The following is an 18508-nucleotide window of genomic DNA, read 5'->3' as shown; positions in this document are numbered from 1 at the left end:
GGATCCTCCCAGACCAGGGCTCAAACCCGTGTCCCCCACATTGGCAGGCAGATTCTCAACGACTGTGCCACCAGGGAAGCCCATTTTTGGAGTTTTGACACTTATCTGCGGTCCAACGCTCCTACCAACTAAGGTGATGACGACAGCCATCACAGTGAGTGCGAGAATTTTATCAGTTGGAAAATCGACTCACCGTGGGCTTGTAATCAATGTCGTCCATCGACCTAAAGAAGTCCAGGCTCCTGGCTGCCGCCAGCTTCCCCTGGTCCGTGCTGTGCGTGCTCAGCGTGTCCAGGATCTCGCCCAGCAAGTCCATCTCACCCGAGGAAGGGGCCTTTGCTCTGGTTTCAAGAGAGTCGTCACTTTCGTAGAAATAAGCAGACACTTCTTCTCCGTCTTCAGAGGACAACCTGAAGAAAAAGAAAATACGTGCTGGTGATTACGTGACCACGAATGCCACATACAAGCAACCTCTCACCAATGACCGTCAACTAAGGCAGGAGTTTTAAAACCAATGTAACATTTCTGTAGAACAGCGAAGTGGATAATTGGTTCATGGCCAAATTCTTTATAGTGATGTACACACCAATTCAGATACTGGAAATCTTGAGTACGTGCACTGAGAGCAAACAAACGTTTACGGTTCCTTATCAATCTGGAAGCACAAGCAGGGCTTTTCACAGTCTAATTCTGGGGAATTTGGGACATTAGCCTTAGAAATATCAGATTCCCAGAATACCTGGGAAGTTGGCTGTACTCCAAGTTCACTTTCAGTATTTTTATATGGTTTTCCTTTTGTTTATTCACTTGTTTTATATAAACAAAGATATACTTAATGCAGAAAAAAGAATGTTGATTCTGTCATCCCAAAATATCTTAAAATTGTTTTAAAAGTTCAACATATACTATTATTATTTCCCTTATTTTATGTTAAAATTAATTTTTAACATTTTGCGTTAAATTCTCCTCTTCTGATACCACCATGGAGTTAGGTCCCGCCCCTCGCCTGTCTGGTTTGTTTCGATTGACTACTTTCACTGTTCGTGATATCTACCTGGCCCTCTTCAGGAGGAGGGTAGCAGTCTAACTTAGTGAGTGGGCTTCTGTTTCCCCTTTAACACTATCCCAGGTATCGCTGCAGACCTTACTGCTTCCCAAGAACAAGTTATTTCAGGTCTATCTTGCTTTCCCATCTCAAGATTCATCCCCCGTGAGACTCCAGTTAGCGCTGGTTCCTCCTGCTGAAGAATATACCGCAAGGGAGTAAAACCTGATCTCTGGGAGTGCACGTTCTCTGAAATCGCTCTTGTAACCTAAAGCTTCTGCCGCTGAGCCACATCGCGTAACAGCACAGGAGACCCCGCGACTTAGACTTACTTGCTGGCTCTTTCTGCGTCCTCGTCATCGTCAGCGCACAGAGCACCATCCAGGCTCTGAAGAGGCCTTCTTAGGCGTGACTACAGAGAGAGATCGACACACTGGCATTAAGTCGTTAAAGTATGTCTCTTCCATAAATTTTAACCGACAATTTGACCTGACAAGGAATACTTTTTAAAGAAATATGCATTCAGGGTTTTGGAATACTAGCCAGTAACTTGACTAGCTGGGCAGGAAGAAGGGGAGGATATCAGACAACATTTATCTCAACGCTTACATCTCAAACCAGTCAACAAAAAACAAATCAGTGGGCTGAGTAGGTAAACACTCTGCCCACTCTCCCAGTCTGTCGGTCCCCGATTTAGGAATCCCTGACTCACAGTCAATCACTTCACCAAGCACTTAGCCCCCAGTTTCAATAATAATCAATACTTGCAATCTTGTTTCTTTTATCCCTTACCCACACTCTCCCTCACACCAAGTACTTTGAAGCAATGCTTCTCAATCGTTAAAGTGCATGTACATCTCTTGGAGTTTGGTACAGGTTCTGATTCTAACATGCTCTTAGGTGAGGCTGGTGCTGGGTCTCAAGGTCACAAACCCTAGACAATGCATCATTTCACCTGTAAATACTTCACTATGTAGCTTTAACAGAGAAAGATTTTTTTTAACACAACCAAATATCATGATCATTACATAACAAATTAATTATTCTCTAATATCTCATATTCCTTTATTGCCCCCAAAATGTTTTAGTGAGTTTATCTGGACCAGAATCTCAACAGGGTAGCACTGGATTTGGCTGACATGTCCCTCGTCTCAGAGGACGATCCCTTCCACCTTCCCCCCCTCCATGCCATCTGTGTCCTTTAACGTGTTATTTTACCCTCATTTCCTATAAACTGGCAATTACATCTGGAGCTTGGTTAGCTTCAGGTTCTGGGTTTTCTGTTTTTGGCAAGAATTCCCACAGGTGTTGATGTGTGTTTCTCAGTGCATCACATCCGGAGGCACCTAGTGATCAGATGTCTCACTTCGGGTGGTACTAAGACTGATTAATGGCTTCAGGTGTGGTTGGCCAGTGCATCTACTACAAACTTTATCAGCCTTTCATCTGATGGTTTTAGCATCCTATAGTAACCGCTGGCTAAATCCATTATTTCAGTAGGCACTTCAAAATTATGCTTTTCAAAAGCATTTCCTTTATATTTATTTGTTGGCATTTTATAAAGAACTGTCTTATTAACTATTTGGCTATCCTGAAATACAATGTGTACCAGAAAAATAGGATAATTCCTTCCTTTTATTTAACAATTTTTAGAGTAATGAGCTAATCTAACAGTCTATAAAGGTGAGCCAGGAGGGGTCTTCAAAAATTATCATTTGTACATATTTGATATGCTCACCCCATAACGGTTATTACTTTTCTTGAGGTTCAATCGGTCCCATTTTTGAACTACACTGTGCTTATGTGTTTTAAGTAGTTATCTTTTACAGATTTATCTCGAAATATCTGCAGGGTTAAATGATATGCTATTGGGTATTTACTTCAAATTAATCCAGAGGTGGGGAGGGATCATGGGTAGGGCTGGCACAGAAATAAGATTGGCCGTAAGCTGATAATTGTTGAAGATGTATGAAAGGTACCTGGGAATTCATATAAGCTTCTCTTTACTTTTGCATGTTTGAATCATGTTAAGTGTTCATTCCACAAGAAAATAAAAACCTTTTACAGTTTTTGTTATGTGTTCCCAACAAAGTGGACCAAGATGGCAGAGTAGGAAGATCCTGCATTTGCCTCACCCCATGAACAACACACCTCACCCCATGAACATGCCTCACCCCGTGAACACGCCAAAACTACAACTACACAGAGTGACGCATCTGAGGACGACGTGAGGACCGGCAGAGCAGCTCCTCTACGACGAAGGCTATAAAGACAAACGCACCAAGACAGGCCAGAGGGACAGAGACCATCGAGTCAGGACCCACACCCTCCACGTGGCGACCTGTAAGCAGGAGGCAGTATCACAAATATTAGAGGCCCTCCCTAAGGAGCGAGGGGTCAGGGCCCCATATGGGGGCACCCCAGCCCGGGGGACCTGCACATCTGACTTTGACACCCAGTGTGGCTTACATCTGGGAGAGCCACAGGACTCTGGGAAACAGAGACTCTGCTCTTGAAGGGCTTGTGCACAGACTCGCAAGCTCTGAGTCCTGGTGCAGAGGCAGCGGTTGGAAAAGCACCTGGTCATATGTGAAGGAGAGTCACTGACTAACTTCAGGGCAAGTGCCAAGGGACAGAGATCTGTTAGAACTTTCTTCAGGGACCAAAGTGCTGGTGGACACCATTTTTAAAATTATTATTCTCTCTCTACCTAGCTGGCCCGGCACTGGCAGCTGCCATTTCTGACATTCTCCATCTGTCTCGTGAGCACCGTAGCCCTGACCCGGCGTTCTCCAGCCCCACCCAACCTGCCCATCCTGGCCACTGCCCCTCCAAAGTGGCTACTGTCCTGCCACACCTGGCAGGTAGACTCACCAGGGTCCAGCATCCCTTAAAGAGGCTCCCGCCCGGAGAGGCCAGCCCTACCCACCAGCACACCTGCAACTGAGCGGCTGAGCCCTGCAGCCAGCCACACCAAGGGCCAGGGTGCCTGCAGCAGTTACAACCAGCTGGGCCTGGAACCACCTTGCCCACCAGTGGACCCAGAGCAGTTGTGACTGGGTGGGCGTTCCAGCCAGTGGGCAACCTCGGTGCCATCATGGCAGGAGGACACATACAGGCCACAGAAGGGGACACCCCTGGAGCATCTGACTCTGGTGACCAGGAGGGACTGCTCTTCTGGGGCCCATGGGAAACCTTCTATATAAGCCACTCCTTCAAGATGGAGAGACATAGCCCATCTACCCAACACACAGAAACTATACAGAGAGTGAGGCAAAGTGAGGAGACAGAGGAATGTGTTCCAAAAGAATAAGACAAAAACTCAGAAAAAGAACTAAACGAAATGGAAATAAGTAATCTGATAAAGAGTTCAAACTAATGGTCATAAGTATGCCCAATGAACTCATGAGAAAATAAACACAGTGAGAACTTCAATAAAGAATTACAAAATATAAAAAAGAACCAAGCAGAGCGGAATAATACAATAAATGAAATAAAAAATACACTAGATGGAATCAACAGCAGATTAGATGAAGCAGAAGAATGGATGGATCAGTGATCTGGAAGATAGGGTAGTGGAAATCACCCAAAAGGTACAGCAAAAAAGAAACATGAATTTTAAAAAAAGATAGTTTAAGGGATCCTAGGGACAAATCAAGCACACTAATATTCACATTATAGGAGTCCCAGAAGGAGAAGAGGCAGAGAAAGGGACAGAAAACTTATTTGAAGAAATAATGGCTGAAAACTTTCCTAACCAGGTGAAGGAAACAGACATCCAAGTCCAGGAAACAGAGTCCCAAACAGGATGAGCCCAAAGAGACCCAAACCAAGACACAGTGTAATTAAAATGATAAAAGTTAAAGGGAGAATCTTAAAGGCAGCAAAAGAGGAAAAAAACTAGTTACATAGAAATCTCCATAAGACTGTAAGCTGATTTCACAGCAGAAAATTTACAGGCCAGAAGGAACTGGTATGATATATTCAAAGTGCTGATAGAAAAAACAAAAAATCAAAAAAACCCTTAAAAACCAAGAATACTCTACCTGGTAAGGTTATCATTCATAATTAAAGTAGCAATAAAGTTTCCCAGACTAACAGAAGCTAAAGAAACTCATCACCAGTAAACTAACTATACAAAAAATGTTAAAGGGACTTCTTTAGGCAGAAAAGGCCAAAAGTAGAAATAAGGAAATATATGAAAAAAATCTCATAAACATATAGTAAACATAGTGTATCAACCACTTACAAAGCAAGTATGAAGGTTAAAAGACAAAAGTAGTAAGATCAACTGTTGTAACTATAATGAGTAGTTAAGACATACACAAAATAAAAAGATGTAAAATGTGATGTCAAAAAGGTGTATTGGGAGATAAAAATACAGTGTTTTAAGAATGTTTGGACTTAAGTAACCATCAACTTAAAACAGACTACTATATACGTAGGTTGTTGTACATGAACTTCATGGTAACCACAAACCAAAAACCTATAATAGATATATAAAAATAAAAGAGAAAAAGACCCAAAATTAACACAAAAGAAAATCATCAAACCACAGAGAAGAGACTAAGAAGAAGAAAAGAACAGAGGACTACAAAACAAACCACAAAACAGTTAACAAAATGGCAATAAGTAATACCTATTAATAATCACTTAAAATGTAAAGGCCTAAATGTTCCAATCAAAAGACACAGAGTGGCTGAACTAATGAAAAAGCAAGGCCCATCTATATGCAGCCTACAAGAGATTCACTCAAATATGAAAACACACACAGACTAAAAGTGAAGGACTGGAAAAAGATATTCCATGCAAGTGGAAACAAAAGAAATGTGGGGTAACAACACTCATATCAGACAAAATAGACTCAAAACAAAGACTAACAAAAGAGCACACATTACATAATGATAAAGGGGTCAATCCAAGGAGATAATATAACATTTGTAAATATTTGTGCACCCAGGCTCCCTGAATTCAGACTGTACTACAAAGCTACAGTAATCAAAACAGTATAGTAGCTGCCTACAAGAGACCCACTTCAGACCTAGGGACACATACAGACTGAAAGTGAGGGGATGGAAAAAGATATTCCATGCAAATGGAAATCAAAAGACAGCTGGAGTAGCAATTCTCATATCACACAAAACAGACTTTAAAACAAAGACTATTACAAGAGACAAAGAAGGACACTACATAATGATCAAGGGATCAATCCAAGAAGAAGATATAACAATTGTAAATATTTATGCACCCAACATAGGAGCACCTCAATACATAAGGCAAATACTAACAGCCATAAAAGGGGAAAATGACAGTGACACAATCATCGTAGGGGACTTTAACACCCCACTTGCACCAATGGACAGATCATCCAAAATGAAAATAAATAAGGAAACACAAGCTCTAAATGATACATTAAACAAGATGGACTTAATTGATATTTATAGGATATTCCATCCAAAGACAACAGAATACACATTCTTCTCAAGTGTTCATGGAACATTCTCCAGGGTAGATCATATCTTGGGTCACAAATCAAGCCTGGTAAATTTAAGAAAATTGAAATCATATCAAGTATCTTTCCCGACCACAATGCGTTGAGAGTAGATAGCAATTACAGGAAAAATTCTGTAAAAAGTACAAACACATGGAGGCTACACAATACACTACTTAATAGCCAAGAGATCACTGAGGAAATCAAAGAGGAAATCAAAAAATACCTAGAAAAAGTGACAATGAAAACACGACGACCCAAAACCTATGGGATGCAGCAAAAGCAGTTCTAAGAGGGAAGTTTACAGCAATACAATCCTACCTTAAGAAACAAGAAAAATCTCAAACAACCTAACCTTACACCTAAAGCAATTAGAGAAAGAAGAACAAAAAATCCCCAAAGTTAGCAGAAGGAAAGAAATCATAAATATCAGATCAGAAATAAATGAAAAACAAATGAAGAAAACAATAGCAAAGATCAATAGAACTAAAACCTGGTTTTTTGAGAAGATAAACAAAATTGATAAACTATCAGCCAGACACATCAAGAAAAAAAGGGAGAAGACTCAAATCAATAGAATTAGAAATGAAAAAGGAGAAGTAACAACTGACACTGCAGAAATACAAAGGATCATGAGAGATTACTACAACTATATGCCAATAAAATGGACAACCTGGAAGAAATGGACAAATTCTTAGAAAAGCACAACCTTCCGAGATTGAACCAGGAAGAAATAGAAAATATAAACAGACCAATCACAAGCACTGAAATTGACACTGTGTTAAAAATCTTACAACAAACAAAAGCCCAGGACCAGATGGCTTCACAGGCGAATTCTATCAAACATTTACAGAAGAGCTAACACCTATTCTTCTCAAACTCTTCCAAAATATAGCAGAGGGAGGCACACTCCCAAACTCATTCTACAAGGCCACCATCACCCTGATACCAAAACCAGACAAAGATGTCACAAAGAAAGAAAACTACAGGCCAACATCACTGATGAATATAGATGCAAAAATCCTGAACAAAATACTAGCAAACAGAATGCAACAGCACATTAAAAGGACCATACACCATGATCAAGTGGGGTTTATCCCAGGAATGCAAGGATTCTTCAATATATGCAAACCAATCAATGTGAGACACCATGTTAACAAACTGAAGAATAAAAACCATATGATCATCTCAATAGATGCAGAAAAGCTTTCGACAAAATTCAACACCCATTTATGATAAAAACCCTCCAGAAAGTAGGCTTAGAGGGAACTTACCTCAACATAATAAAGGCCATATATGACAAACCCACAGCCAACACTGTCCTCAATGGTGAAAAACTGAAACCATTTCCACTAAGATCAGGTACAAGACAAGGTTGCCCACTCTCACCACTATTATTCAACATAGTTTTGGAAGTTTTAGCCACAGCAGTCAGAGAAGGAAAAGAAATAAAAGGAATCCAAATCAGAAAAGAAGTAAAGCTGTCACTGTTTGCAGATGACATGATACTATACAAAGAGAATCCTAAAGATGCTACCAGAAAACTACTAGAGCTAATCAATGAATTTGGTAAAGTAGCAGGATACAAATTGCACAGAAATCTCTTGCATTCCTATACACTAATGAAAAATCCGAAAGTGAAATTAAGGAAACACTCCCATTTACCACTGCAACAAAAAGAATGAAATACCTAGGAATGAACCTACCTAAGGAGACAAAAGACCTGTATGCAGAAAACTATAAGACACTGATGAAAGAAATTAAAGATGATACAAATAGATAGAGAGATATACCATGTTCTTGGATTGGAAGAATCAACATTGTGAAAATGACTCTACTACCCAAAGCAATCTACAGATTCAATGCAATCCCTATCAAACTACCACTGGCATTTTTCACAGAACTATAACAAAAAATTTCACAATCTGTATGGAAACACAAAAGACCCCGAATAGCCAAAGCAATCTTGAGAAAGAAAAACGGAGCTGGAGGAATCAGGCTCCCTGACTTCAGACTATACTACAAAGCTACTGTAATCAAGACAGTATGGTACTGGCACAAAAACAGAAATATAGATCAATGGAACAGGATAGAAAGCCCAGAGATAAACCCATGCACATATGGTCACCTTTCTTTGATAAAGGAGGCAAGAATATACAATGGAGAAAAGACAGCCTCTTCAGTAAGTGGTGCTGGGAAAACTGGACAGCTACATGTAAAAGAATGAAATTAGAACACTCCCTAACACTGTACACAAAAATAAACTCAAAATGGATTAAAGACCTAAATGTAAGGCCAGACACTATCAAACTCTTAGAGGAAAACACAGGCAGAACACTGTATGACAAATCACAGCAAGATTCTTTTTTACCCACTTCCTAGAGAAATGAAAATAAAAACAAAAGATAAACAAATGGGACCTAATGAAACTTAAAAGCTTTTGCACAGCAAAGGAAACCATAAACAAGACGAAAAGACAACCCTCAGAATGGGACAAAATATTTGCAAATGAAGCAACTGACAAAGGATTAATCTCCAAAATATAGAAGCAGCTCATGTGGCTCAATATCAGAAAACCAAACAACCCAATCCAAAAATGGGCAGAAGACCTAAATAGATATTTCTCCAAAGAAGATATACAGATTGCCAACAAACATATGAAAGAATGCTCAACATCATTAATCATTAGAAAAATGCAAATCAAAACTACAATGAGGTATCACCTCACACCAGTCAGAATAGCCATCATCAAAAATCTACAAACAATAAATGCTGGAGAGGGTGTGGAGGAAAGGGAACCCTCTTGCACTGTTGGTGGGAATGTAATTTGATACAGCCACTATGGAGAACAGTATGGAGGTTCCTTAAAAAACTAAAAATAAAACTACCATACAACCCAGCAATCCCACTACTGGGCATATACCCTGAGAAAACCATAATTCAAAGAGAGTCATGTACCACAATGTTCATTGCAGCTCTATTTACAATAGTCAGGACATGGAAGCAACCTAAGTGTCCATCGACAGATGAATGGATAAAGAAGATGTGGCACATATATACAATGGAATATTACTCAGCCATAAAAAGAAATGAAATTGAGTTATTTGTAGTGAGGTGGATGGACCTAGAGTCTGTCATACAGAGTGAAGTAATTCAGAAAGAGAAAAACAAATACCATATGCTAACACATATATATGGAATCTAAAAAAAAAAAAAAAAAAAGGCCATGAAGAACCAAGGGGCAGGACGGGAATAAAGATGCAGACCTACTAGAGAATGGACTTAAGGACACGGGGAGGGGGAAGGGTAAGCTGGGACAAAGAGAGAGTGGCATGGACATATATACACTAAATGTAAAACCGATAGCTAGTGGAAAGCAGCCACATAGCACAGGGAGATCAGCTCGGTGCTTTGTGACCACCTAGAGGGGTGGGATAGGGAGGGGAGGGAGGGAGACGCAAGAGGGAAGAGATACGGGGATATATGTATATGTATAGCTGACTCACTTTGTTATAAAGCAGAAACTGACACACCATTGTAAAGCAATTATACTCCAATAAAGATGTTAAATAAAAAATAAAATACTTTCAGGCACTAAAATTTGATAAAAATTAAAAAACAAAACAAAACAGTATGGTACTGGCAAAAAAACAGAAATATAGATCAGTGGATCAGGATAGGAAGTCCAGAGATAAACCCACGCATTTATGGTCACCTAATCTATGACAAAGGAGGCAAGAATATACAGTGGAGAAAAGACAGCCTCTTCAGTAAGTGATTCTGGGAAAACCAAACAGCTACATGTAAAAAGAATGAAATTAGAACATTCCCTAACACCAAACACAAAAATAAAATCAAAATGGATTAAAGACCTAAATGTAAGGCCAGACACTATAAAACTCTTAGAGGAAAACATAGGAAGAACACTCTGACATAAATCGCAGCAAGCTCTTTTTTGATCCACCTCCTAGAGTATTGAAAATTAAAACAAAAATAAACAAATGGGACCTAATGAAACTTAAAAGTTTTTACACAGAGAAGGAAACCATAAACAAAATGAAAAGAGAACCCTCAGAATGGGAGAAAATATTTGCAAACGAAGTGACCGACAAGGGATTAATCTCCAAAATATACAAACAGCTCAGGCTGTTTGTATATTTAAACAATATTAAAAAAAACCCAACCCAATCAAAAAGTGGGTGGAAGATCTAAATAGACATTTCTCCAAAGAAGACATACAGATGGCCAAAAAACACATGAAAAGATGCTCAACATCACATCTCTAATTATTAGAGAAATGCATATCAAAACTACAATGAGGTATCATCTCACACTGGTCAGAACGGCCATCATCAAAAAATCTACAAACGGTAAATGCTGGAGAGGATATGGAGAAAAGGGAACCCTCTTCCACTGTTGGTGGGAATGTAAATTGGTATAGCCACTATGGAGAACAGTATGGAGGTTCCTTAAAAAACTAAAAATAGAGCTACCATATGATCCAGCAATCCCATTCCTGGACATGTATCCGGAGAAAACTGTAACTTGAAAAGATACATGCACCCCAATGTTCACTGCAGCACTATTTACAACAGCCAGGACATGGAAGCAACCTAAATGTCCATCGATAGAGGAATGGCTAAAGAAGAAGTGGTACATATATACAGTGGAATATTACTTAGCCATGAAAAAGAATGAAATAATGCCATTTGCAGCAACATGGATGGACCTAGAGATTGTCATACTGAGTGAAGTAAGTCAGAGAAAGACAAATATCATATGATATTGCTTATACGTGGAATCTAAAAAAATAGTACAAATGGACTTATTTACAAAACAGAAGCAGAGTCACAGATGTAGAAAACAAACTTATGATTACCAGTGGGGAAAGAGCGGGGAGGGATAAGCTGGGAGATTGGGACTGACATATACACACTACTATATATAAAATAGATAACTAATAAGGACCTACTGTATAATGCAGGGAACTCGATACTCTGTAATGGCCTATATGGAAAAAGAATCTAAAAAAGAGTGGATATATGTAAATGTATTGTATATGATTCACTTTGCTGTACAGCAGAAACTAACACAACATTGCAAATCAGCTATACTCTAATAAAAATTTTTAAAAAGTGAATAGCATGACAGTAAAAAAAAAAATGTATGCACCCAATATAGTAGCACCTAAGTATATAAAGCAAATATTAACAGGAATAAAGGGAGAAACTGACAGTAATACAATAATAGTAGGAGACTTTAATACCTTACATCAATGGACAGAACATCCAACAGAAAATAAGGAAACACTTGCCTTAAACAATACATTAGACCAGATGGACACACACACACACACACAGAACATTCCACCCCTAAACAGAGTACACATTCAAGTGCACATGGAACATGGAACATTCTCTGGGATAGATCACATGTTAGGCCATAAAAAAGTCTCAATAAATTTAAAAGGATTGAAATCATATCAAGCATCCTTTCTGAACACAACAGTACAAAACTGGAAATCCATTACAAGAGGAAAACTGGAAGAAACGAAACTCATGAAGACTAAACAACATGCTACTAACCAACCAATGGGTTAATGAAGAAATCAAAGAGAAAATAAAAAACCACCTTGAAATAAATGAAAATGAAAAACATTGTTCCAAAGTTGACGGAAAATCAGTTCTAAGAGGAAAGTTCATAGCCTACCTCAAGAAAAAAACATATAAACAATCTAACTTTACACCTAAAGGAACTAGAAAAAAGAAAAATAAATAAAGCCCAAAGTTAGGAGGAGGAAGAAAATAATAAAGATCAGAGTGGAAATAAATAAAATAGAGACTATAAAAACAACAGAAAAGATCAATGAAAGTAAGAGCTGGTTCTTTGAAAAGCTAAACAAAATTGATAAACCTTTAGCCAAACTCATCAAGGAAAAAAGAGAGAGGGCCCAAATCAATAAAATCAGAAATGAAAGAGAAGTTACAACCAATACAAAGAATCCTAAGAGACTACTACTGCAACCTCTTATATACCAACAAATTGGACAACCTGGAAGAAATAGATGAATTCCTAGATACATACCATCCTCCAAGACTAAATGGGGAAGAAATAGAAAATCTAAACAGACTAATTACTAGTAATGAAATTCAATCAATAATAAAAAAACTCCCAACAAACAAAAGTCCAGGATCAGAAGGCTTCACAGGTGAGTTCTACCAAACATTTAAAGAAGAGCTAACACCCATCCTTCTCAAACTATTCCAAAAATTTGCAGAGGAGGGAAAGCTTCTAAACTTGTTCCAAAAGGCCAGCATTACCCTGATAACAAAACCAGACAAAGATACTACAAAAAAACGAAAATTACAGGCTAATATTCCTGATGAACATAGATGCAACAATCCTCAACAAAATACTAGCAAACCAAATCCAACAACACATTAAAAGGATCATACACCATGATCAAGTGGGATTTCTTCTAGGGATGCAAGGGTGATTCAATATCCACAAATTAATCAATGTGCTAGTGAGTGACAGAAAGGAAAGAATGAGTAGAGAAATATGTTCTTGTAACCCCCGCTGGGAATGTGCAGTAAGTTTCTCCATAATTTTGGTAATCAGCAATGTATTGGGACTTATAACTGTAATACCACTTTACAACTATAAGTTTAAGGTATATGAGTTAACTAGAAATTTGGGAAATAGCCTAAAAACACAACTACCACTTACAACGTTATTTCTGTGGGAAAAATATATTTTACCCACTCACTCCAGAACTCACAAAATATAATGCAGTCCTCTGATTCTCAAGACAAGTCATTATTATTACACTGACCTCTGTGTATGCTTACCATTATGCCAGCTATGGGTCTTGAATTTAATTTTTTTTATTAAAAAAAATACAAATCAAAACAAAAACCAAATGAACAAAAACTATGAGGGAGCTGGGACTTTATGCTGCTATTTAACAAATCATCATTGACTATTTAAGAACTAATACGAGAAGGTAAGAAACACATAACTTAATATTTATGTTTACAGCATACTTTGCAAAGCACTGTCACATACACACTGGGCCAGGTTCTGGGAATACAGAGTTGAGTTAGGTTGAGTCTCTGCCTTTAAGCAGCTCAGAGTCTAAATAACCCCACAATACATCTGGAGGAACACCAGGGAGGCCCAATAATTGCTCAAGGTCACACCCCTTATCAAGAATTAGAACCAGAAAGTGGAACCTGACGTGTTGCCAGCCCCTTGTTCATTTTCTTCCACAAGTTAGTTTCATATTCTACAATCTGCCTGCATATACCATAGATTCTCAATTATTTTTTTTATTAACTATATCTTTCTTTTTAATGAAGCGCCTGCTTTTCCACAGTCTAAGTCATTTAAGTCATAAGAGCTTCACAAGTACCTCTGTATTTAGTTTTACATTTTCTATCTAGGCCAGGGTTCTATCAATTTCTATATACATAGGGGTGTAAAAGTGTAACTTACAGTGAGTTTTCACAACAGAATGAGAATCAGAATCAGAAGTAAAACTGATTAATGTTTTGCTTTCTACGGGCGTTACGCTTTGGCTAACTGAAATAAGCTTCTAATGAACAGTTATCGAATATGTATATGCAATCATTCAGTTCATTAGGACCTGCAATCTCCATGTACAGTACGAAGTAACAGTGTCCAAACACATGGTGAATGTGTCAACTGCTTGATGACCTCATACTACATAACTGTTAAGGTCACAAAAAAGAAAACAGGAGAAAAATAATTACAATTTGATCAGCATTCAAGATAGAGGGAAATGGCAGCATCTTTAACAAATCATCATCAGCTCCTGAGCGCACGTGAACCCAGATTAACTCTGTGTCACTGCTTCTGGTGGGTCTGGAGGCAGGCACAGTGCTTGCAGAGGAAATAAAGAATTGTTTCCACTATACCCAGCACACATGACACAGGCAAAAAGGCCTGGTCATAATTTTATGAACAGAAGTCTTTTATGGGTAACTGGCAGCTAGTAAGCTTAGAGTGCAAAAAGTATACTGTGTACTCTTCAGGGTGTGTGATACACAGCCAATACTGGGGCATCTTTATCTGGATTCATAAATCACAGATACATCATGACTGAAAACCTGCACACTAAACTACACAGAAACTAAACTATGACTGACAGAAAAATAATCCCAACACAATGAAAATTAAAAATATATACATTTTAATACAACTGACTATAGCTTTTGAAAAGCTGTGCATATCATTATTTTTCTAATTATAACATTAGATAGTTAATAGTTGCAGATGCCAGTGGAATGGACTTTGTATACTATATGTTTTCAGAGAAAAATACTATTCTATTTCAGATCTGGATAGAAATCTCACAGTAACAGGTGTACAGTGGGAAAGTTCCCAAGGGCCAATGAACATGTTCGTCATAAATTATTACCTAGAACCCCCTGAAATAAGTGCCAGGACAGTCATAATATGGCTTATATTTGGGAACAGTAGCTTTCTTTAAAAAAAGTGATTATGAAATAGATTGAGAGAGAGCTATAAGCAGTCAACATGGAGAAAAAGGTGAGAAAAAGAAAAATTAAGTTAATTTACATTTTTAAAAGACCCTATAAATAGTTTTCAAAGTTGCACTAAATGACGTGACATGGTTCTTGCCCCTGGAAAACCAGCCAGTGTCACAGGTAAGCCTCCCACCGCCTGTGCATCTGCCGTGTGCAGTTATGGAAGCTTCTCTCTCTTCTGTGTTTTGAAATGTGCATAGCTTTTTCCATGAATTTTTCTGAAAAGGGGGGAAAAGACTCTTTCCTTTTCTTCTTGATCAGGGTACAAACAATGGCCAGGTTTCTTTAATTTACTGACACAAGAAAGAAGACTGTAATCCTGTTTTTGGTGCCTCTAATGTTCAGGGAGCGTTAATAGCCTGTGATGACATTTTCTGGGCATCCACAAAGTTAGCAATTGCTCCCTGGTTCACTCTGCTGTGACCCACAAGGCATCACCAGGGCCCCTTTCAGCGCCTGATACCTGCCCTGAGTTGTTCTACCACAGGACCTTTGCACAGGTCGATCCCCCTGCCTTGCAGGCTCTCCTCTTACACTGATCCCCTCCTCCCGGCCCCACTGTCTCTGCCACTACGCGTCTGTACTCACTGGAAAATCTGTAACTGCCCACCCGCATCTGAGCCTGTTTCGTCCCACCGTGTAGAAAAGCTACAGTCGTTAAGCTGCTGACAGAGACATCTTTTTAAAGGCAAATACAACAATGCTCTGCTCCTCTTCTGTAACGCCTTCAGTGGCTCCCCACTGTTTTGGGGATAAATCTCCGACTCCTCACTTTTGCCCAGACTCTGCCGCAGGGGTGTTTGCTCCGGCTCTACCAGCCGTCTTCCCTCCCGTGCATGCGGGTCCAGCAGAACCTCCCCCACCTGGCCTTTTCCCCTCTCTCTAGTTGTCCTTCATGCTTTGCTCTCCCCTCCCGCCTTGCAGGATACACGTCCTCACTCATCCGTCAGCTTGCTGCTGCCTCGTGCATCCCTAGAGCACCTGGACGCACACCTGCCGGGGGCCTGTCCCGCTGCACCGCGTCCTGGTTAGAGACCCTCCTCCCTGCTCCACAGCTGGCTCTGAGGGCAGGCGCCTTGCTCCCTTCTCTCTCGTACCCTCAGAACCACGCAGCGTGTGGTACGTATTAGTGTCAGGAAAACTGCAAAAGACCTTGAAAGGAGCCAAAGATGACAGCGTGTCCTGTCAGCGGAATCTGGACGATGTTCAGGAGACTTTGTGGGGTTACCTGATTCTACAGGGCTCTCCATCTTTCATTGTCTTTAACGACCTGCCCAGGATACAACTGGACAAACTGTGCAACCAAGGCCTTACCTGGAGCCACTGCTGTGGACCAATGGTTGTAGATTTATGGAGCCGAAGCCTACAGAGCCCTCCTGGGAGACCCGCGAGGTACCCACCTGACAGGGTCCAGCCTCAAAGGTGCCTTTCCCAGCAGGCCGGGAGCCTGAGCAAATCCAGAGAACCTCAAGAGGGATTAACCCCAATTTGTAGCTATTTCAGGTAAAACATATTTTTACCTGCTAGAAAGCTTTCTTGGGCTTAGTTTCCTGGCCTTCAGATAGCAAATAACAGAGACTTTCATCAGCCCAATTGGATTTCTTACGAAAACTTCCAGAAGTAAATTCTGTGGCCATAGCTGGCCTATACTGCATGGCTCTAGATTCACAAAGCTCTGATGTAAATAATCAGGTCAAACCTGATGAGAACAGCCTTCTCTTTTGATCAAGAATAATCTTTGAGATCATGAGGATCACAGGTGGAGAGAATGTCAGGAAAACTGTAAAAAATACTGAAATGGTTCCAAAATTACCGGTGTCCCCTCAGAGGAATGTTAGGTACTGCCTAGCCTCCTGGGGCAGACTGGGGGATTGTCCAACGCTCTGGAGGTCTGCACGGCTCACAGGCACTATTAACAACCCTGCCGAGACCAAAGGTATCTTGGGGAGGACTGACGGCAATGGAAATCTTTCTTGTCCCCAGAGATGCAGCAAATTTTGCCCAGTGGAGCCGCAGGTATACGGTGCAGACAATGATGGTTTTAGTACCTGTTAGCATGTACACTTCAGTATTCTTGACTGTCTGTCTGTTCTCTGAAGTATCCTTTGTATCCGTATTTTCTTTACATCTTACTGGCTTTCTCATTAGCTAATGAACCAAATAAAATGAGGGTATTATAATTCTACCCTTTAATAAAAAATTCTTCCTTAAAGCAGGCGGTTAGTGTTTCGTGAATAAATGAATACCTCCATACATGGTAGTAGTTTCTGTTGAGCACTTCAACGAATTTTAAAACTGGTAAGAAAATACATAACGCAAAGAAGACGGTACTACACTAACTGGCCAACATGGGCATTTTCAGCGCCCGCGAGGCACAGAGGAGTGTTATGCTCATTCATTCAGTAAAGATTACAGAAATGTCTGCATGTACCAGGTAGTGGGCTACATGCTAGTATGAGTATGACCGACAACAGGGCTCCTTGCCCTCGTGGAGACTGTGGTCTAGTAAATGAAACGTGAATTAAGTTGAATAATATAAGCATCCAATTATGATAGCAGGAACTTGTACTAAACTATGACTGCCACGAGGAATCTGCCCTTGTCAGGGAGGTCAAGGGAAGGCTTTCCCTGAGAGATGTTTGACTTCAGCTCTGAAAGGTCAGGAGGAATTAAGTAGATGATGAGAAGAGGAACTAAAACGTGCAAAGGTCCGGTGGTGGGACGACCAGGGCAAACACAATGGAATCAAAGACGCCTACGGTGCCCCGTCGGTCAGAGCCTGGGTCCCATGCACAGGGTTACTGAAGGGCCCACTGGTCTTGCAGTTGCCTGGCTGACCACTAGATGGCAGGTGTATACTAAGAAGGCACAAGGCTGGATGCAGGTAAGTTTACAGCAGGTCACAGAAACTGGGGGAGAGCAGAGGTGTAGCAGGAAAGAGTGGATGGGCAGAAGGTGGTAGGGGGGATGGAGATGGGGACAGACCCAACTTGCAGGCCCCGATGGTGGAGGGTAACAGGAAGCCATTCATTGTTTTTTCCCTTCAACAAATATTTGAGGACCTCCTGAAAGCTTCTCTGTTCTCCTTGAAGGTAAGTAGCAGCCCTACCTCATTAAAAAAAAAAATTCTTAGCATCTCTTTGCACCACAAACATCCGTTAAGCACCTACTACACGTGAGCTACTGTCTTCCATGCTGTGAGGCACACAAAAGAAAAGAAAAAGATGTTCCTTCCTCTCAAGATTTTCTAAAAAGGGTGAAAATGCCAAATACTGAATATAATAAAGCAGTTACAAACACAATTCTTCCTACAGATATAACTGCACTCAGCTTTTTGATCACATATGACAACTTACGTAAATGACCATTAATACTGATCATGATTTATGTCAAATTGTA

At 40.1% G+C, this 18508-nt stretch overlaps 1 protein-coding gene across 7 annotated transcripts in view; it reads right to left on the bottom strand.

Moving 5' to 3' along the window:
• Window positions 1-18508, bottom strand: part of DENND1B (DENN domain containing 1B) — a gene marked incomplete at its 3' end in the record, with an annotated part of 254700 nt that overhangs the window by 7983 nt on the left and 228209 nt on the right. For all 7 annotated transcript variants that reach the window (XM_082425576.1, XM_082425578.1, XM_082425579.1 and 4 more), the window contains 2 exons: window positions 1378-1457; window positions 194-410 (listed from right to left, as the gene is read on the bottom strand). In XM_082425576.1, coding sequence (XP_082281702.1) covers window positions 194-410; window positions 1378-1457 — 297 coding nt within the window. The remainder of the gene's footprint in view (window positions 1-193; window positions 411-1377; window positions 1458-18508) is intronic.

This window comes from Balaenoptera physalus (assembly GCF_965194825.1).
Source record: "Balaenoptera physalus genome assembly, chromosome: 1".
NCBI lineage: Eukaryota > Metazoa > Chordata > Mammalia > Artiodactyla > Balaenopteridae > Balaenoptera > Balaenoptera physalus.
Note: the sequence above shows the minus strand (reverse complement) of the source record. Positions and strands in the feature narration are given on the sequence as shown.